This window comes from Salvelinus namaycush, chromosome 23, assembly GCF_016432855.1.
Source record: "Salvelinus namaycush isolate Seneca chromosome 23, SaNama_1.0, whole genome shotgun sequence".
Lineage (NCBI taxonomy): Eukaryota > Metazoa > Chordata > Actinopteri > Salmoniformes > Salmonidae > Salvelinus > Salvelinus namaycush.
Genome location: NC_052329.1, coordinates 31,950,780 through 31,972,098, shown reverse-complemented (window position 1 = coordinate 31,972,098; position 21,319 = coordinate 31,950,780). Strand labels below are relative to the sequence as shown.

General features: G+C 43.8%; 2 protein-coding genes and 1 long non-coding RNA gene across 3 annotated transcripts; 2 read left to right on the top strand and 1 right to left on the bottom strand.

The window, feature by feature from the left end:
* Nucleotides 1-253: 253 nt before the first annotated feature.
* LOC120018801 lies at nt 254-844 on the top strand. The gene is made up of 3 exons (XR_005472258.1): nt 254-328; nt 426-517; nt 781-844. It is a non-coding gene; the product is annotated as an uncharacterized LOC120018801 (long non-coding RNA).
* Nucleotides 845-4,042: 3,198 nt separating this feature from the next.
* On the top strand, nt 4,043-8,333 carry LOC120018861 (ras and Rab interactor 3-like). Its single transcript, XM_038962081.1, has 5 exons — nt 4,043-4,241; nt 4,562-5,215; nt 5,414-5,731; nt 5,865-5,996; nt 7,241-8,333. Exons 1-5 carry the CDS (start codon nt 4,202-4,204, stop codon nt 7,855-7,857), a joined length of 1,761 nt encoding a protein of 586 aa, XP_038818009.1. The 5' UTR covers nt 4,043-4,201; the 3' UTR covers nt 7,858-8,333.
* Nucleotides 8,334-12,677: 4,344 nt separating this feature from the next.
* meis3 (myeloid ecotropic viral integration site 3) lies at nt 12,678-20,682 on the bottom strand. The gene is made up of 12 exons (XM_038962079.1): nt 20,671-20,682; nt 17,215-17,354; nt 16,834-17,008; nt 16,610-16,660; nt 16,413-16,463; nt 16,070-16,219; nt 15,715-15,823; nt 15,265-15,410; nt 13,839-13,915; nt 13,432-13,490; nt 13,176-13,262; nt 12,678-12,868 (listed from the first exon to the last, which is right to left on the bottom strand). The coding sequence occupies exons 1-12, from the start codon at nt 20,680-20,682 to the stop codon at nt 12,678-12,680; spliced, it is 1,248 nt and encodes a 415-aa protein (XP_038818007.1).
* Between the last annotated feature and the right edge of the window lie 637 nt (nt 20,683-21,319).

Sequence of the window (21,319 nt, the reverse complement as noted above, 5' to 3'; positions counted from 1 at the left end):
CTCTCCTTTCACAGAGCTTCCTGGTGTTGAGGGACTCTGCCTCCCAGCCCGTCCTGCTGTGTGTGGTCACTGGAGGAGAGAGTGGACATGTCAGAGACAACCCCATACAACGCACTGGTGCAGGTAGGCAAGACAGACACGCATGCATTTTTTATTGACCAGAACCTCAACATTCATATACTTCCCTGTTTAAAAATAAGTTAATCTCAAATTTGTTGTACGCCTTATAATAACCTCTTTGTTCTTCTCTCTCAGCTTATCAGCTATCTCAGTCATTTTTAGGCTTCTCTGATCTGGCCCAGTTAGTGGTCTTCTACTCTATGAGCAGGTGAGTTACAACAACCTACGGTATATACTGTATACTAACTACAGTATTTATCAGTTATGCATCTGATGTATTTCATGAATCTCTCTCTCTCTCCCAGGGACGTGTTGCCAGTGTGTCTGTTCATCCCTCCGTGGCTCTACAGTCTAACAGATCAGCCACAGTCCAACAGTCTGTCCCAGCTGGGTCCCAGTACGTCTGAATTCACCCTCTCCATCTCTCCTCTTCCTCACCCACGCTCTCTTCCACTTATCATCTTCCTTTCAGTCCTTCTGCACAACTATCTCCTTGTCATCCATCCTAGTCACTTCATATCAAACGTCTTGTCCTCTATGTGCTCCTCTTTTTACTCTTCCTCCCTCTACCTCCTCTTGACGACGACCACCTCCTCTTCTCTCGTTCTAATGTTTCATCTATTTTCCTCCCTCTCTTTTTGTGTGTCTGTTTGTATATAGAATCCTGGCTGTGTCCCACCTCTGACCTCCAGCCTGATCACATGACTCAGAGGGCTACTGGTACTGCCATGTGCACCATACAGGTAATCAGTTGCATTCATAGCTTCATAACTTGTCTATAAAGGTTGGGACCTATTCACTGGCTTGTATTCCGCTTTAACATGACATGTAGTTAGAGACCCACTCTAGTGGATGTGTTGCCATGGTTTGACGTGGTTCACACAGAAAAGCGGATGTCTGCTTTGGGTTCTCCTAGTGCTTTGTAATGTTATCCAGTCAATTGTCACTCTCAGCATCATAGATGAGATGCAGTGTACCTCAGTTCAGACTGATGTCACAGGTCCTTTTGCTCTTCATTCAAAGAGTTGTATCTTACATTTGAATACTGTATGTCCTTTTTCAAATCTATATAGGTTTTAAAGGCCCAGGGCATTCAGTAAAAAGTATGTTTTTATTGTGTTTTGATGTCATATTGTACAGCTGAAGAAGCTGTGGCGAAATCCTGCACGGAGCCTTCACCGTGCGCTGCCACTTTAAGAGCGCATGAGCAGTAAGGAAGGAGGAAATAAAGACAGCTCGCTCAGCTCTTTGGGGAGGAGCTCTTGGGTGGCGCGACAGTTTGATTGGGTGTGCTATGCTGCAGAAGTTTTGTTTGTTTTCAGCGTATATAGTTATAAAGTATTTAACTCAATCATCGGTGTGATCGCGCTACGTCGTGGTTGTTTTCGTTTGGGACCGCGACGGTTATGGATCGCATGGATTAGTAGCAACATTGTTGTGAAGCTTTAAACTACAAACCAACAAACCATCGGACAGTCAGACAGTACACCGGTACGCCTGAAGACCACAGTTAAGATCTCTCTTGTTCTCTTTCTCTTCCCTCCATCATTCCAGTGCTTTACCCTGAAACAGACTCTCTATTTTCCTAATGCACTTCCCATTGAAGTTCATTGGAGCTGGACTATTATTGCCCTGCCAGAAGTATTTGGGTGGACATTTTAGTTAAAATGGAGGTTGTTTTAAAGTTGTGTATTGTTATTTGAACTGTATTGAGGTGGGGTGTACTAATGACATGTAGCCGAGAAGATTGTGGACATTTTTAAGGCCTTTGTTGTGTCGATGAACACCCCCCACATTCATACCCTCTGCACTCCTCCACTGGAAGATAATACAGATTATTGCTAATCCTCTGTTGATGACTGGGTTCTTTCTGGTATGAAGTTGCTGTTCAATTGCTCTGCCATTATTATTATTATTATTATTATTATTATTATTATTATTATTATTGTATGAGGTATTCTTGGTGGGGTTACCCCTGTGCTGTGATGTGGGTTTTATAGGGTGTGTATTCTCTTTTCTCTCCACTGGCTATCTGGTAAACAGGCTACACTCTAGGCAGTCTCTTCTGCTGATGTGTGTGGGTCTGGTAGTGGTACTCTCTCTATTCTACTCTTTTCCTTTCGGCATGGTTAATACCTGCCTGGCGCCCGAACAAAATCTTTCTTTGCCCCTCTCTAATAAATACCGCTACAATGCTAACACTGTAATTATATCAGTAGCTAGGTTTCCTTCCAATTAGTGAATATTCTAGATTCTGCATAAAGAAAATTTGCACATTTTCCCACCAGTGCTGTGTTTCCACCAAACGGACTTGTTGTGGATAGAAATCAGTGCGCAATGACATAGTGCACACACAATGTACATTTTCGCTTAAGTTTTCAAGTACTGAACAAAAATTGAAAGTTCAATGTGCTTCCATCACATTTTCAAGTCTACTGATAGTTTTGTCACAAAAAGTGCTGTGTTAAATAGCAAATGTGACTACTCTGGTCTTGGCACGTGTGCTCTAGCCAACAGCTCACAGATACAGTGAGGATAGGCTACTTTACATGATGAGATTATTATGGATAAGAGCAAGAATAATTGTATTTATCAAATGGCAGTCAAGTATCGATCATCATGTCACCAGAATAAGACACTCGATATTTATTGGAAAGGAGCATTAACATCACCGTGCACTTTCATCACTCTGTGAAGTTCATCATAACTTATTCATATTTATTTTTTTACCCCCTTTTTCTCCCCAATTTCGTGATATCCAATTGCGATCAAATTACTATCTTGTCTCATCGCTGCAACTTCCCAACGGGCTCGGAAGAGGCGAAGGTCGAGTCATGCGTCCTCCGAAACATGACACGCCTAACCGCTCTTCTTAACTCCCGCCCGCTTAATCCGGAAGCCAGCTGCAGAAATGTGTCGAGGAAACACAGCTCAACTGATGACCGGAGTCAGCCTGCAGGCGCCAGGCCCGCCACAAGGAGTCGCTAGAAGGCGATGAGCCAAACCGATCCTGGGTCTGTAGTGATGCCTCAATCCCTGCGATAGTGCCTTAGACCACTGCTCGGGAGGCTCATCATAATGTATTTAATCTGTAGCCTATCAAACGGCATGGTTTCCCCAGTCATAGTAGGAGGACCACATACCATATCATTGTGGGATTTTACTTCAATATTATGGTTATTATACCAATATTTGCGCATAAAGGCATTTTCACCGCAATTTCTCAAATAATACATTTTACAGACACAAAAAGATCCCACCATGTCGAACAAACAAATTATCTGTCTGCATTTTAAGAATTATACCGAAACTTCCTGTTTCCATCAAAGCTGTCATTACTTTTTTTTATACGGTATGACTTTACTCACGTAAACTGTGGAAGGAAACGTGGTTAGTGTTATTTCCTGATAGTTGCTGGCTCCCATATACAGGATGCATGTGTGGAGTTTTGCATGGGTAAAGTTTTGGCTTGCCTGGTTACCACACCAGGCGGAATAAGGTGTAATACACCAATGACAAAGAGAGTACCAAACCTCTCTGTCAATAACCTCTCTCTCATTAGGCCCCTCTGCTTTGGGGCCCTTCCCCTCTCCACTCAGACCTCTCCCAGACAGACCTGGCAAAATTCTTGATTGAGAAAGATTGTTTTGCTTAAAAAAAACTTTTTTGTTTCTTTTTGACCATTTTAATGCTAAACTAATATAGTAAGGTATTTTATTTGTTCCCCAGAAATGATTTGATGTTGAGATAAAAATGGCCTTTAATACTGAAACCATAAACCATTGTATCAAATTCAAATCATTTTTAATTTTCGGAAAGATCCTCATGTGGTTCATGCCTTTTAAATACACAGTCAAGCTCCCTCTCAACTGTGTCTTCTGTTCAATAGCTGACAGCAGCCAATGGTGCTCTGTGCATCATCAACCCACTCTATCTCCATGAGCATGGCGATGACTGGCTGACCCATCAACCAACCAGCCCACAGCGAGTTAATCGGCCAGCGAATTATAGGCGTGAGAGACGACTGAGTACAACAAGACCTTGGTCAGGGGCGGGCCTTCTTACTAAGAGAGCTATCTCAATGGAGCAGGAGTCCTACAGCTCCAGGTCTGATAATCCAGGTAAAGTGATTTTGCTGTTAAAGGCCCAGTGTGGTCAAAAACATGATTTACCTATGATTTATATTTATTTCCACACTATGAGGTTGGAATAATAAAATTGTGAAAATGATGTAAGAGCTGAAATTATTTGATCTTGAGATTTAAAAAAAATGGCTGCATTGGACCTTGTTTTATTATCCTTGTCCATCCTGTCTGTGGGGAAAATGTCACCGCATTAATCACCCTTCTCACTGTAGGAGCTAATGAGACATCATAGAGCCATTATACCAAGATCAACCAATGACTAACTGATATGTTTGGTCTTGTCTCCTTATCTCCAGGGTCTCCTGTAGTCCAGGCTACCCCGTCTCCCCCCACCCCAACAGGAGGGGTGGTTCTGAGGAGGCCCAGTAGGGATGCTTCCATTGAGTCACTCGATAGAACATGGACCCAGGACCGCACTACCAACCCCAGGCCCCCCTCAGACCCCAAGCCCCTGTTCAGCCCTGCCCCTCAGTCCCCTCACAGGGTGTCCTGGGTTGAGGACAGGGTATGGCTCTCCAAACCGCCACCCCCCTCCCTCCTCCGCCCCCCCTCCCTGGAGATGGACTCGCTGTCAATCAGCAGCATGGAGGAGGAGCCGGAGTCGGTCACCAGCCCCTCCCACTCCCCCCACCCCTCGCATCGTTTGGCCGACAAGGTGAAACACCGCCTCTCGGCTGTGGGCCTGGCCATTGGTGGGCTGGGGTGTCCACAGAAGAGGGTGACCAAGCGGGTGCAGGAGCTCAGCAAGCGGAGGGGCGGTTTGTTTGCCGAGGCAGTGATGGGATTCGTTGAGATGACCCTAGGGGCTGGGTTTATCCCTGACATGACAGGTGCGGACCTGCTTCAGGAGGTGCGTACGGCTCTCACTGCCCTGAGAGAGACACTGCTGGACTGTCCTGAGATACACATCCTCATAGACAGTATGGCGGACACACCCGACGGGGAGCTGGGTGAGTCCATCCATTAACAAATTAGTGTTCGAAAACAGAATATCACTACTATTATACAAAAAAACGGTTCAGCTTTAGTTCAGGATGCACTACAAAGCCAAAACGGACAAATACTCAACTACATCATTTTCCAGAATTGGTTTCTAACACCTCAGTCTCTCCTTATCCTCCATTCTCTCTGTCCTCTATCTACATTAGATGCCATACTGGAGCTCTCCCTACACAAGGTGGCCCTAAAGCCTGTGAGCGCCCACCTGTACACCTGCCTCCAGAGCTGTTGGGACCATGACGGTAGCCTGCGGAAGCTGAGGGAGAACCAGCGGCTCCTGGAGGGCCGGGGGGTGGAGGAGCTGGAAGGGACGCCTGGGGCGGGGGTCCCTGACCCTGTCACCCTGGAGAAGATCCAGCAGAGGTGGTCAGCCATGCACCAGTCCTACTCCCCCAGCAGGAAGGTCCATATCCTGCTCAAGGTCTGCAAGACCATCTACCACAGCATGACGGCCAATGCCAACCCAGGTGGGTGGTGGTGCAGGGTAGACCTGCTCAGCCTCAGTATGTGTATGAATAGAGTTGGTTAGGGTATTTCTCTCTATTAAGGATAATGTTTGGAGTTCTTTGACCTTTGACTCCCTCCTCTCCTCTGTCTCAGGTGTGGTGTATGGGGCTGATGACTTCCTGCCGTGTCTGACCTGGGTGCTTCTGCGTAGTGATGTGGTCACTCTGCAGCTGGACACTAACTACATGATGGAGCTACTGGACCCCACACAGCTGCAGGGAGAGGGTACGAATTATACAGACGTATCATGCAGACCCACAGAAAAGTGTACAGTACCAGTCAAAAGTTTGGACAAACCTACTCATTCAAGGGTTTTTTATTTTTACTATTTTCTACATTCTACATTTTACTATTTTTCTAATAATAATAGTGAAGACATCAAAACTTTGAAATAACACATGGAATCATGTAGTAACTGAAAGTGTTAAACAAATTCAAATGTATTTTAGATTTTAAATTCTTCAAAGTAGCCATCAGCAAAGCCCCATCACACCACCTCCTCCTCCATGCTTCACGGTGGAAACCACACATGCGGAAATCATCCGTTCACCTACTCTGCGTCTCACAAAGACATGGCGGTTGGAACCAAAAATCTCAAATTTGGACTAATCAGACCAAAGGACAGATTTCCACCGGTCTAATGTCCATTGCTCGTATTTCTTGGCCCAAGCAAATCTCTTCTTATTATTGGTGTCCTTTAGAATTGGTTTCTTTGCAGCAATTTGACCATGAAGGCCTGATTCAAGCAGTCTCCTCTGAACAGTTGATGTTGAGATGTGTCTGTTACTTGAACTCTGTGAAGCATTTATTTGGGCTGCAATATCTGAGGCTGGTAACTCTAACTCTAATACAGCAGAGGTAACTCTGGGTCTTCCTTTCCTGTGGCGGTCCTCATGAGAGCCAGTTTCATCAAAGCTCTTGATACTTTTTGCAACTGCAATTGAAGAAACTTTCAAAGTTCTTGAAATTTTCCGCATTGACTGACCTTTATGTCTTAAAGTAATGATGGACTGTCGTTTCTCTTTGCTACCTTGTCACAACACAACTGATTGGCTCAAATGCATTAAGGAAAGAAATTCCACAAATTAACTTTTAACAAGCCACACCTGTTAATAATTGAAATGCTTTCCAGGTGACTACCTCATGAAGCTAGTTGAGAGAGTGTGCAAAGCTGTCATCAAGCAATGTGTGGCTACTTTTTAAGAATCTCAAATGTAAAATATATTTTGATTTGTTTAACACTTTTTTGGTTACTACATGATTCCACATGTGTTATTTCATAGTTTTGATGTCTTCCCTATTATTCTACAATGTAAAAATAAAGAAAAACCCTTGAATGAGTAGGTGTGTCCAAACTTTTGACTGGTACTGTACGTGTATGTGTACATGGACACATACACCTTATAGTAACCCCCTTTCTGTCTGTTTCTCTCTCTTTCTACCTTTGTCTCTGTCTCTCTATTCTGCAGGAGGTTACTACTTGACGTCCCTGTATGCCTCTCTCTTCTACATCAGCAGCTTCCGCCCTCGTCTCGCCACGCGCCAGCTCAGCACCGAGGCCCAGCAATCGCTGAGCCAATGGCATCGCAGGCGCACCCTGCACTGCAACCAGTCACGACGCAGCACAAATCGGAGGACCCTCCGGAGACCTGGGCACAGTGAGAAGTTATGTTATGCAGAGACTGAAACTGGCACAGGAACTGTAACTGGTGCCCTACCGGCGCCCTCTAGTGTTGTGGCCAAGGCACTGCACATAATCTCAGAGGTGGTGGTAGCGGAGGAAGAGGGCAGCAGAGCAGAGGGCCAAGGATCCCCAGCTGCACAACTCCAGGCCTCGCCTCGGAAGGAGAAAGAGATTATAGTAGAAGAGTTGGACGGACATCCAGCCGGGAGTGAAGTGGACTTGGAGGGAGGGGTCAGACCATGGAGGTGTGTTGTAGAGGGTTTAGAGAGTGAGGAAGGGCAGGCTAGTCTCCACAGGGTCCATGAGGAACTCTGTGCCAGGTCAGTGGAGCTAGATGACCAGACAGGCACACAGATAGGTCAGCAGAGGTCAGAGTGGACTGGGCTGCCATTGGGAGACTGATGACCCAGAGGAGCCAGTCTGTCTAGAACCCTGGGCTTTGCCGCAAGCACTTAACTGGCAAACGTAATGTAAACGTGTTAAGCAAAACATTTATTTTACAACTCCTGGTTTCAGTTGCATTGAAATACACCCAATAAGACAAAGATAATGGTCTGACTAGGTTGAATTTGGGTCATTTGAAATATTATGTGCTTTAAATTGTTTGTAGAAGATATTTCCCATGAGTGTTGCAAATTGTGACGTTTGTAATATTTTCATTGACATTCCTTAGAGAAATTACTCTCAGTGGGGCCAATTAAATGGTCAATTTGGGGCAAATGATGGAGGCTAGGCCATCAGCAGGCTGGCTCCATGGTTAGAACACTGTTGATGTATTTTACATGTTGACCACTAGGTTGCAGTACCACACCTTTTTTGTCTGTTTCGTCTTGGTTTTAGTAGTCAAGCATGATAACAGTGGAGCTCATAAGCGCATAATGATGTTGAGAAAGGGAGAGAAATGTGTTGAGATGCCTGAAATAACATCTATAACGAAATTACTGTTGATCTGTATTATGTTGTGTGTAATATGCACTCTGATTTTAACTTGTCATTATATTATTTTAATCTACATTATTTGACCATGCATTAGAATGCTGTAATTCGGCAGACTGCAAAGACAGTATTATAGACATCTGCACACTAGAATACTTTGATGCTAAAGAGTGAACAGTGGCGCAGACAGGTCCTTATTTATACAAGCACATGTATTACAGACACATGGTACCACTACCATAGACAAAGTCACACAAACAAGCGCGCACACACGGACCTACTGTAATATATACACACTTATATGCAAATGAACGCACGCACACGTGCCCTCCCATACATTCATACATATGGAAGCGCCTCATTCAGAATTTTAAATTAGAAACCCAATCAAATTTGCCTAATGAGACATCTGGCATTCTGCCTGCATTTCGATCTTTTAACCAGGTCTAAGAAACATCTGGGCTCTTCATCAGCCCAGTCAAACCTGATGGGAGCGAGACTTAACATCTACTACACACACCTCTTACATATATGATCACGTGATATATTATGCATACATGGGACTACATTACACATTCATTCCAGCCATAAATTAGATATATGGCGGTGGCGAGCGCACAGATGGCAGACGCCTGGGGCATTTAAAGCTAGGATTCGGTAGCTAGCTGCAGCTAAACGTAGGAGCCGTCCTGCTGCAGAGAGAGAGAAAGAGAGAGAAAAAGATGGTCACACAAAGATACCCACTCACATACGCAACGTGCATGCACATCCAAGCACAAGGCAACACCAGGACAATATACAGACACACACATACTGAAAAACATGAATATTCACACTAACAGTATATCACAATCACCTGTTCGTCACGCTAAATGTATACCAGTATCAGTGTGCCTGGTGTGTGTTCCCCCTCCCCCTTGATTGACAGACATCTAACGAGCAGCTGCTGTAATGGGCCTGGCAGCCTCTCCTAATAGTGATAAATAGATGAGAGGCATTTGTGAATCAAGACCAAACACTTTTCAATCAATTATTCACAACATTACTCCAATTTATGCATCATCAGGCTGCTACACATCCCGGTTGTTCCCAGGCTGGAAACAGTGTTTAAACTCGGTGGTAAATGACAGTAGGCGCTACAAACTCTGGTTTTCCTCTTCGGCTGACAGATAATATGGTTCCTTTTTTTCATCGCGTCCTGCATGAGTTTTAATGAAGGCTTATGAAAGTGAGTGGAGCGTCATCGTACGTTCCTGACCTGTCTGCTCTGACTATGGTCGTTCCATATGGGACATCACGTCACCGAGCTGCTCAGTCTGTCACTGTCTCTCTGGCCTTCACTCTTATTTTGTTTGTCCCTTTGTCCTATTCTGCTCTTTCATTCGTTGTCACAAACCGCTTCCCTTTGTTGAGGCATTGTAGTTGGACACTTTTCCTCTAGCGTTCTTTCTCCTCCTCCCTTTGCGCTGCTTTCTCCCCCTTGTCTGAACTCTGACAGGTGTGTAATTGAATGATTAATGATAAACCAGAGGCCCTCCTCCACACACAAACACAAACACACGTGCGCGCACACACATTCAGCATTTTGCATTCCGCTTAAAAACCAACCACATACACACAGACATCTAAACTTCTATTTTCTTACCAATAGTTTATTTGTTCGTCTTTTCGTGCACATTTTCATTCATTCAGAACTGATGGCTATATCATTCAGAGTATGCATAGGTTTCTTTCTCAAAACACAATCCTCAAAGCATTTATGTAACACAAATCATCTGTAACACACGTCTGCCAAAATCATGCTGTGATTCACTATATTTGTACAATTTTGTCACAAATATTGAAGACATCTGGTTTAGGTTAGGTTTCAGTTATATTGACAAAGCTGTATGCCCCCAAAATGTGTGTTATAATATTTCCTCCTGCTCTAGCCTTCGAGTTCCTCCAGTTTAAGGTTATTTCATTATTAAGATAGACTTCGTTGTCATAATGACTTCACACTATACGTTTCCCTCACTGAGCTCTGTGGCTGTACACACTGTTCTCTCTCCCTTCTCTTTCCCAGTATTGGCACATTTATGCAATGCAATTTCCACTAGCTAATGGATTTTGTGTTTGTGTGAGGCTACGGACTCTAGCTATCAAAAGCAATCATAAAGTGAAAACAGTATGAATAGCATCTCACTGCTGCTGTCTGTCTGTTGGCTCTGAGATCTCCTTCAGACTATCATACAGTCAATTATTTTCTTTATGGGACCATAGTGTTTAAATAATAATAATAATACATTTTTTTTTTTTTTTTTCAAGCTCCAAAGTCAAGATAAGAAAAATGAACACATTCATAAATGAACTCATGCATATGGTCAGGAAGCTCGATGTGAACAATAGACCTGCAGTGCAACAGATTATGAACCAACTGTGTGTCCACGGATTGGGGACAACATTTACAGCTGGACATGACTAGCATGTCTGGAGGGTAGCGTGACAAGATGGACAAGGCGAATGAGTGTGTGGACAGGAAAATAAGTGATGGGACTTAGGGTCAGCCCTAAGGGTCAGAAAGCCAGGCCATTTCCTGTTGACCCTTGTATGAACTCTGACCCCTGCTGCAGGCTGCATCTATCACATGACAGGAGTGAGGTGGGGATTGAATGGATGGCCGGGTGGAGGAGGAGGGTTTAGGCCAGGCCAAATGCATTTGAATTGTGTTTGACATTTAATGAGTAATCACTTTGGCTTGGATTTGAACCTTGTTGCACATGGCCCTGCAGATGGGAGGAGGTATGAAGTGAATGAGGAAGGAATGTGGAAAGACAGAGTGAAAATGAGGAGTAAAAAACAAACAAAGAGCTAAACTAAAGGAGAGGGGGAGAGGGGTCAGGGAGGATGCTAGGCTAGTAGAGAAACAAGAAGAGAAGGTGATACAATGCTGCTGCAAACATCAGTTGAAAATGAGCCAAATAGCATATAGTGACAACATGTGATTGTACCAGGAAGAAAATAGGACTATTTTCAAGATTACCTAATACCGATTTGTGTATTTCACTACTGTGTATACCTTTCACATCTAACTGCAAATAATTAGAGGGCAAACTCAAAGAATAAGTAATTCACACATTTTTACAAAAGAAAGCTTTTAATACTATAAGTATAATCATAACTGTAACATCATTATCATCAATTATCATCATTAACATTTGGAAATAAATTATTTGATCAGACCCATAAGGGACTGAGGAAGATGCAGCATGTGTAAAGTCCTTTGGCTGTCCTCCTTAAACCCAATGGCAGACAACATGGACCATGAAATGGTTCGACAGGATCGTGTGTGTGTGCGTGTGTGTGTGCATGTGTGTGTGTGTTCACTGTTTGGCCTATGATGTGGATCCCACAGTAAACCCTACTATTCATGTCTGACAGGATCTTAAGGAGGTAAGTGATCAACTCATTACAACGTATTTAAACAAACCAAGGTACTGAGAGAGACAAATTGAGCTCATTCATATTGTATTAGAGTCATGCAGAGTGACGCCCTGGAAGATCGCTGTTCACAGGACTTTTGTGAGGTCGCGTCTGTCTGACACACATATAAATACAAAAATAGATCTAAAAAAACTCAAATTAAATTAAATAAGGTGGAGAGGGGTCAGAGTGCATCACTGGCGTCCTGTCCAATCACAACACTTCAAGCCTGGGCTGTGTGAGGTCATATAAGGCTGGGAGGAGGGGCGTTGAGGGGTATAGAGGTTAAGGTGACACAGGCAGATCGGGAGCTGTGTGTCCGACATGTGTCCTTCTGTCTTTCCGCTTGGTTTGCCAGTAGGCCAGGTGGGAGAGAGAGGCAAGTTGGCTGATCAGTGGTCCGTGTGGGGTGTTCCTCTATGCTCCTAGAGGGGGCGCTATCCTGGGATTCAGACAGCTCACTGTCACCATAGAGTATGTAGAGAGGGAAGGGGCTGAGGACGCTCGCCTCTTCCACCCTGAAGTGGGCTTGGCTCACACTCAAGGGCTCAGTGTGGTGTGTGTCTTTGTCTACGTCTGAGATGGAATGTAAGTATGTTATTGATGGTATAAGAGGGGCCAGCGGTGGTATGTTAAGGGCAGTGTATGAATGTTGCAGACAGTGGGTTGAGTGGGTTGAGTGACTATGTGGAGGTCAGGGAATGTAAACATTTGGACTGCGCCATGCTGTCGTAGTTAGCGTGTGTCGGGTGTGTGAGCCCCCATCTCTCCCAGGATGGCCCCTCTCTCCCCTCTCCCCTCTCCTTCACACCCTTCCTTCTCAGTTAGTGGGCGTGTATGTCCAGGCCCTGGCCTATGAGGGGATCGGCGGGGTGGGGGTGGGGCGGCGGGTGCAGCAGCATGGCGGGGTGGGGGCCGGGGTAGGGGTGCAGGGACGGGCCGGCGTGGGGGTAGCCAGACTGGGACAGCAGGGCCCCGGGGTACTCTGCTGGAAGAGACGGCATCCCCTGAAGACCTGCGGGGGGGGGGGGGGGGGAAGAGAGAGAGAGAGAGAGAGAGAGAGAGAGAGAGAGAGAGAGAGAGAGAGAGAGAGAGAGAGAGAGAGAGAGAGAAATTGATATTAGTAGGTACTACAGTTTACCACTGAATGTGTGCACCAAATGATTGGTAAAAACACTAGGGTCATGCCCACCTGGCATGACCATAAAACACTAGTTCACCATAGCGAAACCTTTTAAAACGGAAAAACTGAAAGGAGTCCGTTTTATTCTCTTTGTTGCCTAAATGAACATGGCCCAGTCGTCCTTATCTCTGTCTCTTACCTGCTGCCCTGAGAGCCAGGTGGGCTTGGCCGTCCAGTCCGTAGCCCCCCAGTGCTGCTCCCTCTGGGCTGTAAGGACCGCTTTGACCTGGTCAACCAAACACACACCCACATCATTCACCTAGCCTGAATGTCCATATAGATCAGCTATACATATATTCACTCAAAATACACACCTATAGTATTAATACAACCTAGCTACATCAGTAACAATACATTAGAGCGGGAATACGGTGGTAATAACATGGTATTATTACCTGAGCGATTTGACTGGTCAATCATGGGCTGTACTATTCTCCGTCTTGCATTGATAAACCTGGAGAGGAAAGAGGGGATATGAAAAAGCGGGAGAATAGGAGCAGAGAACACAAAGAGAGGGAGGATGGAATAGAAGGAGAGTCGGGAGAGGGAGAGAACACCAGTTAATGGAGAAAAATACTAACGCGTGGAATATTAACCTTTCACTTTTCAACCACTTAAACCCTTTCATGGTTCACCGTCAAGCCACATTAGAACAGAGGGCGTATGGGTATCTGGGTGATAATGGATTGATCAGTATTGATGGGGTCAGTGAAGGTCACGCTAAGGACCGGGCGACGAGGGACACAGTACAGTAGTAAAACACACGAGCTGATCATTGGTTATTGATCAGGGGGGTACTGACCAGTTGTTGACCTGCAGGATGGTCAGTCCTGTGTCCTGTGCCAGCTGCTTCTTCTGCTCCTCCGAAGGGTATGGATGCTGCGAAGGGACATTCAGAACAACGGCATTATGAATTTGCAAAACTGGTTGAGATTCAGCAAGAGCATGGTTAGCCTTTGCTTTTGGCATACATTATCATTCCATAAAATCATCAAATGTATCATTTTGGCTCACACATACACCCCACACAAATGGCTCCACAACATTAAAGCAATGGTAGTCGACCAGTGTCAACATGACTGAGAAGACACATGACCTGGTATGAAAGACAAAACAAAACAAGATGGGAAATATTATCAACATTACTTTGCACTTTTCACTGGCTGTCCCTCAGGTTGTGGCAGGAGGACATATATTTGGCTGCCAAAACTGCACATTTTGGCTTTTCACCTAATAAATATTAGATTTTTTCTTCATTTATAGTTTCAAATTCTTTGTATTGAATTATAATTTTGGGAAAGAAATATTCTCTTAGGTCTGAGTATTTGTCACAGTGTAATAGGAAATGCAGCTCTGTCTCTACCTCTCCCCTGGAGCAGAGTGAGCACAGCCTGTCCTATCTGGGCAGCCAGGTTTGTCTGTGACGACCGGTCTCTATAGCCAGAATGTGCTCACTGAGTCTGTGCCTAGTCAATGTTTTCCTCAGTTTTCTATCAGTCACAGTGGTCAGATAGTCTGCCACCATGTACTGTCTGTTTAGAGCCAAATAGCATTGAAGTTTACTTTGATTTTTTGTGGTGTCTTTCCAATATGTGATATATTTTTATTTTTGTTTTGTGATGATTTGGTTGGGCCAGATTTTCTGAGGGCTGTCCTGAGGCTCTAAGGGGTTGGTTTGGGTTGGTGAACTGAGCCTCAGAACCAGCTGGCTGAGGGGACTCTTCTCTTGTTTCATCTCTTGACATTGTAGAGCTGTGTGATGGAATGTTTTGGGGTCACTTGTTTTTAGATGGTTGTAAAATTTGATGGCTCTTTCCCTCTCTCCCTCTCTCCCTCTCTCTCTCTGTCTCTCTCTCCATCTCTCTCTCTCTCTCTCTCCCTCTCTCTCTCTCTCTCTCTCTCTCTCTCCTCTAGAACAGTCATAATTAGTGAGAATGACTTTGGAGTTTTTAAGTATAACTGCTAATTATCAGAACTACTACATTTCACCATCAATTGTTCTCTCTCTGTTCAGAACTATTCAACGTTTAACGTCTTATTCACACATTATCTCTCTGTCATTTAATTATATTTTCAACTTAATTTTTTTGCATTACCCTGTACGATGTCCCCTTCCTCCTTTCATCCGCTCCCTCTTTCCTCTCCTCTTGGCTCCCCTCCTCTGCTTTTCTCTGCTTCTATCTATCATTCTTCTCTCACTATTATTTCTACTGTCTCTCTTTTCTCACCGATAAATGCTGGAAGAGCCATGCCCTCATGATGTTGGTTGCCAGTTTGGGGAAAATTCCCCTCTTCTTGTTGTTCCTTCTGTCTCGGTCCGTCTCGTCCTCCTCTCCCGTACTGGGGGAGGCCACGCCCCCATCCAAACCATCCCCTGCCAGAGGACAATAGAGATATGGCATTAGCACAGTACGCATGTGTGTGTGTGTGTGTGTGTGTGTGTGTGTGTGTGTGTGTGTGTGTGTGTGTGTGTGTGTGTGTGTGTGTGTGTGTGTGTGTGTGTGTGTGTGTGTGTGTGTGTGTGTGTGTGTGTGTGTGTGTGTGTGTGTTAACATGTCCTATTGATGTCAGGTTTATGGGTTTATGTGTGTATGTCGATTATGTTGTCAGCATAAGTGATTGGAAAGATGAGTGTGTGTTTGTGCAGGTGTGTGTATGAGTTAGTGTGTTAGAGGTACCCGTATCGCTGCAGTTGTCTGTGCTGTGTGAAGGCAGGCCACATGACATGCCAGGGGTCCCTAGTGGAGTGGACGCACAGTCATCTGGGTCCCGCAACCACGACTGATTCTACAGAGAGGGAGGGAAGGAAAGAGATAGAAACATATTGAGATTAACAGGAAAAGATGTGAGAATGTAGCGAAAGAAATGAACATTTATTCACTCTTTAGTGACAAGTATTTTGCCCAATAGGGCTTCATCAATGTCTTTTTCAGAGACATATTGAGAGAGAGATATGCTGAGAAATCTGAGACTTTTGAGCTCATTTTTCATGTTCTCCTTAGTCTAGCCAATCGTCATTCAGGTGTCACCTACCTGCTCCGACAGACTGGTGCAGGAGCCAGTGAAATCCTCCACGTCGGACTTGGACCCGCCCTCCCTGTCATCCAAAATCAGGTCTGTGGGCATCTTGCCCTTCAGGCAGGTAATGTAGCGATTGCAGAAGTTATCACACAGGTCATGAACCTGGAGAATAGAAGACAAAGAAGAGGGAGAAGAGATGCTGTCAGGAAATAGCATAGTACTGTAATGGTTTAGGTGTATGATGGCTGATCATATTTGGTTTGCCTGCTTTCAGCAGTCACTAGTCTGAATCATAAAGGGTAAGAAGAGACAGAGACAGAGAGAGAATAGATTTTAGATGAGTGAAGAAGGACACCTTTTCCAGCTCCAACAGGTGGAACCGTAGTACCTGGATGGCCTGGATCATCTGAGGAGAAGAACAGATTGGTAGCTATGAACACAATGCGTTGAGTTATTCTTAATCGATCTCTACTGTGTGTGTCGATACATGTAGGCTATAAGCATTTGGTTCTTTTGCTGTTACAGTATATACATTTGTATTTATTTTCATACCAGGTTGTCCAGTTCAGGATTTGTTGAAAAAATGGGCTTCTCTGAGCGAATCTGAAACACACAAGGAATGGCGTCCACGGTCATTTGGATAATGGTTGGAGCTCGGAGTTTAAGATTTTCCCTGTACCCTGTAATTACACCTGCAACCCTGTACATGTGACTATTAAACTTCTAATCTAAAATCCAATCATGAATCACTGCCGGCTCGGAGAGCTGTAACTCACCTGTTTGGCGAAGGCTGCGATGTCATCGTTGAAGGAGTCTGAGGAGCATACATCACTATGATTGGTCAAGCCTTGGAGGTGGGGTGGCACTGAGAGGGCTGTTACATCCCGCGGGGAGCAGGTGGCCAGCTCGCACTTCTCAAACACCAGGGCCAGAAGTGGAAACAGGGGATGACTGTGCACACAGAACACACACAGTGTTAACACATTATGCACACACACACACACACCTCACACACATGCATGTACACAATACATACACACACATCCAGGAAAATGCATATAGGCACAGAGCACACTGATAGTAAATATACATGCATACTGTTAGAATGAAATGAAACAAACACACACTCTGCACTGAAATAGTTATTTTCTGCTCACCCATAGATCTGGTCCCTGTGGTGTTTGAGGGAATCTGGGACAGTGTGGCCATAGTGAGGGGGGGGCAGTGACCTCATGGCCTCTCCATACCCCCCCACAGGCATGCCCTCTGACCCTGAGTAGTGCACCAGGTCTTCATACTGAGGAACAGGGGGAGATAACATGTTCAACGTGTGTGTTGGGGTGTATTTCAATTATCTCTATTGTGTTGTTTTGGTTTTACACCTAGGAGTTGTGGAGAGAAGTAGAGAAAGTTTGTGTGTGTGTGTCTGTGCGTGCGTGTGCACATGTGTGTCTGTGTGTGAGTAAGAGCAAGAGAGAGAGAGAGAGAGAGAGAGAGAGAGAGAGAGAGAGAGAGAGAGAGAGAGAGAGAGAGAGAGAGAGAGAGAGAGAGAGAGAGAGAGAGAGAGAGAGAGAGAGAGAGAGAGAGAGAGAGAGAGAGAGAGAGAGAGAGAGAGAGAGAGAGAGAGAGAGAGAGAGAGAGAGAGAGAGAGAGAGAGAGAGAAATTAGGAGATGAGGACCCCTGTGAATATGGAAGCAGATCACTTCGAAGCTGTATCTAATTTTCTCTCCTCCTTCATAAACACTGACTAGAGGCTCCTTGCTGAGCAGTTTTTCAGAGGGAAAAGCTACATCCACCCTGGGACAATTGACATGAGATAAACAAACACACAGAGATTCATACATAAACATGAGCCTATGCTCTCTATTTCGCTGTCAGTCTCATATCTCTCTCTCAACATTACAGAGCTGATGTGTGTTCAACTGTAGCTGACTTCAGTCTCCAAGGCTCTTCAGCAAAAGCCAGTGGTTTTCTCCTGGATTAAAGCATGGCCAATCATAGTCCCATATGGCTGCGTGATCACAGCGTGCACCTGCTCTGCGGTTTTGTCGTGCCACCTTTTGTTTTATGAATACTCGCTATTAACACAATCACCACTATCAGATTCCGCGCCTTTGTGTACTCAGGAGCTCTCTGATTACAGTGCGACTGTAGCGGCTGTGCGTCATCTGATCAAAGCACCAAAATCAAGAAGATGAATTCTTCAAATGTTCCTAAAAGGCATGAGGCTGAGAGAAGGGCTTCATATGTGAGAAATACTTACGGTGTTAATACGATTATAATTTACTGCAATCCTCATCGTAATCAGGATAGTTCAAAGAGAGAGCTTAGTTTGCTATACAATATATAGGGATAGGCTATATCGTTCTTTTTTTTTCAGCAATTAAATTGAACATGTGTTTTACTACATAGGCTATGACATATATTAGAAATATTAATGCTAACAATTAACCACAGACCAGTGGATGGATAACATAGCAGCATGCGCTTCCTTCATATTTTGTTATTGCAGTTGTTTTAAGTAATAAAACCGTTAGAATAAACTATACAAATACTTGTTTGAACTTGCAATGTCCAATATATTCAATACATACAAATCACTTTCCACCAGATTGCCTATTGGCAAAAACAAAGTTAGCAAACATTCGACTATAGGCCTATATTTCCAAATCCATTCCACAGTTTCATTATTCAGACAAATGCAATGTATTTCATTCGAGTAGCCTATGTTCAAAATAAAAAGCAACAATGGGAACGTAAATTAAAATTCGTATGCTATGTTGTCCCAACACCCTGCTTATTCCAATCAAAAGTGATAGAGTTGTTGTCAATAGTTTTCCATTTAGCATACATGTAGGCCTAATATTCGTAAGTAGTTATGTGAAAACAGAATGGTCGGCAGGTTTCCAAACGGATGCCTTTTCTTTCCGTTATTGAAGGTCGCCTAATAGCCATATGCTCAAATGACAGACTAGTGTCACCAATTGTAAACAGTGGGATACACTGTATATTTTACAGTGCATGGGACAACATATATAATTTATCAAATTCACTTCCCACTGCATATAACCGGAATTAGGCTAATTATGGATAATTGACTGACACACTTTCTTGACCTTGTTTCAGTGAACTAAAGTAGCCTATAGCCTATAGCCTATAGGCTATGTCTGAATTGTAATCAAATTGGACAAAGAAAGTACCTGTTTTGTTGACTTTAATTTGCGTAAAGTACTCAATTCGTAACCGGATTACACTAATATAACGAAAAGCAAATGTAAAATGTAAATAAAAAGCGACTGTGTAATTGTCATCTGTAGGCCTAATTACAGTAAACCGAAAAATCCTATCCGGAAAAGTTTCTTTGATTTGCACGACACGAAGCCGTTGACACTCGGGCTATATGACAACATTTCTTAATTTCCTCACTCAACTGCAAGCCGAACGTGTTATTAAAACACAGATAACAAATATCCTAAATTTCATCTGACCTATTATCTTTTTAAAATTGTAATTACATACAGAAAAGAGCAACCGTTCACTGTATGGGAGTTTGACAAGTTATTCAAAAAAGATGGTACCCTATGTCTGCAGCCTTTGATATTCAGCAGGTTATTGCTACGTGTGTGTTACGTGTGTGTGTGTGTGTTGTGTGTGTGATACAATGTCAGGAGTAGCCTACTATGGCAATTATCTTTAAGAATGGAAAAGAGTGGCCACTGACTGCATAGTTCACATAGCAACGAGATCCGCGAGCCGTGGACTCACTGTAGCAAAAGAGTTGACCTACTTAACGACTTGGTCTGCCTCTCCCTGTCTCTCTTTTTCCTCGACCTACTCACTTCACCTCATACTGTATATGGACATGTCATGTCTTTCCACTTTCACAACCACTTTTATTGGTCCTATAATCGACTGTTAATTGCTGCAGGAAACACACATTTTCACTTTTAAATAACCTATATTTCAAATATTTCACTATGCATATTGAAATCCAGAAAACGTTTATGGCTATCAAGGGAGACGTTGTACACCCTATATAAAAGCTATATGTTTATAGTCCTAAAGCCCTTGCAAAATAATGAGAATAGTATCATTCTGACACTTGTTCATTTATACGTGACCCTATATTGAAATATAAAGAAAAATGAACAGCAAATTTATAAGTAAGATAATATATGTGAAATGTAACCTACATGAAATGTATAGGATATTTCCACATGTCAAACTAGGCTGCTTGACATTATATCGACACGACCCTAATGATTTAGTTCAGGTCAGTCTATTAAGGAATATTCAGAGCATGCACAATTATGTCAATAAGGTTATTCCTTCTGATAGCTTGATGTGAACTCCTTGACATATTGGATGCTGCCTTCGTTGGCGCTGTATAGCTGGGAGCTTTGGCCTACGCGAGGGAGGACATGGAGGGAGGCGAGACAGACAGCGAGGGGCGCTACATCAAAACGTAAGGACCGAGCAAAGAGGCAAAATGCTACATAATAACCAAACTAGCAAGATTATTATCTGGAGAGAAGGATACGCACTACCGTGATACTACAAACGACGAGTGAGTGTAAAGAATGCAATAGAATAGAGTAAACAGCCATCCTACCCTCTTATCCATGCGACACGGAAGCCAATCCTACTCTGGGAAGGATGAGACCAGAGCGGCTGTCCAGCGCAGGCGTTCTGCCTCCTGTATAGATTATCTGATGAAATAATGCGCTCTTTAATATACGAATAGAGGTGAAATTATAACAGTTGTAGAATCAAACATTTAATCTCATCATTATTAAGAAGGGGTTTGGTTATAAAAAAACAAGAGCTGACCCAGAGTGTACCATGATTATGCTATAGCAATAGCCGAGGCTACTATGGGCTACAATACACTACATATAATTCCGAAGTGAATCGAATCGTTACTTTTATTGCAATCAAGCAGCTTTATGATCCAAACTTAGAGGTGCACGACCATAAAAGCGATGTGTATTGAACAGCTATCACTAATAAGAACATATAAACCATTAGGCTATGTTACATGCAGGCATCAAAGATTACAGAAATACAGTACACTATTTCAGAAAAATATGATTTCATAAAATATCCCACCGAAACCTAGATTTGACGTGTAGGTTATAGTCACTCTCAGGCGGTGCTCGTGGTATCCTGCATTGGCTTCGGTTTCGAGAGCGCGCTGTTGGGTCCGCACGTTATGTCTTTGGGTCCGGCTCGCAGGCGAGATGCTTGGTGAGGGGAAATTG

What these genes read in the sequence shown, in the direction of transcription:
- LOC120018861 (XM_038962081.1), top strand. Translation starts at nt 4,202, where the DNA reads ATGGAGCAGGAGTCCTACAGCTCCAGGTCTGATAATCCAG. An exon ending in CTCCAGGTCTGATAATCCAG is followed by an intron (nt 4,242 to 4,561) that starts GTAAAGTGATTT and finishes CCTTATCTCCAG; the next exon opens with GGTCTCCTGTAGTCCAGGCT. An exon ending in GACGGCCAATGCCAACCCAG is followed by an intron (nt 5,732 to 5,864) that starts GTGGGTGGTGGT and finishes CCTCTGTCTCAG; the next exon opens with GTGTGGTGTATGGGGCTGAT.
- meis3 (XM_038962079.1), bottom strand. An exon ending in ATCCTGAACTGGACAACCTG is followed by an intron (nt 16,464 to 16,609) that starts GTATGAAAATAA and finishes TCTTCTCCTCAG; the next exon opens with ATGATCCAGGCCATCCAGGT. An exon ending in AGACAACTGCAGCGATACGG is followed by an intron (nt 15,411 to 15,714) that starts GTACCTCTAACA and finishes GTCCTCTGGCAG; the next exon opens with GGGATGGTTTGGATGGGGGC.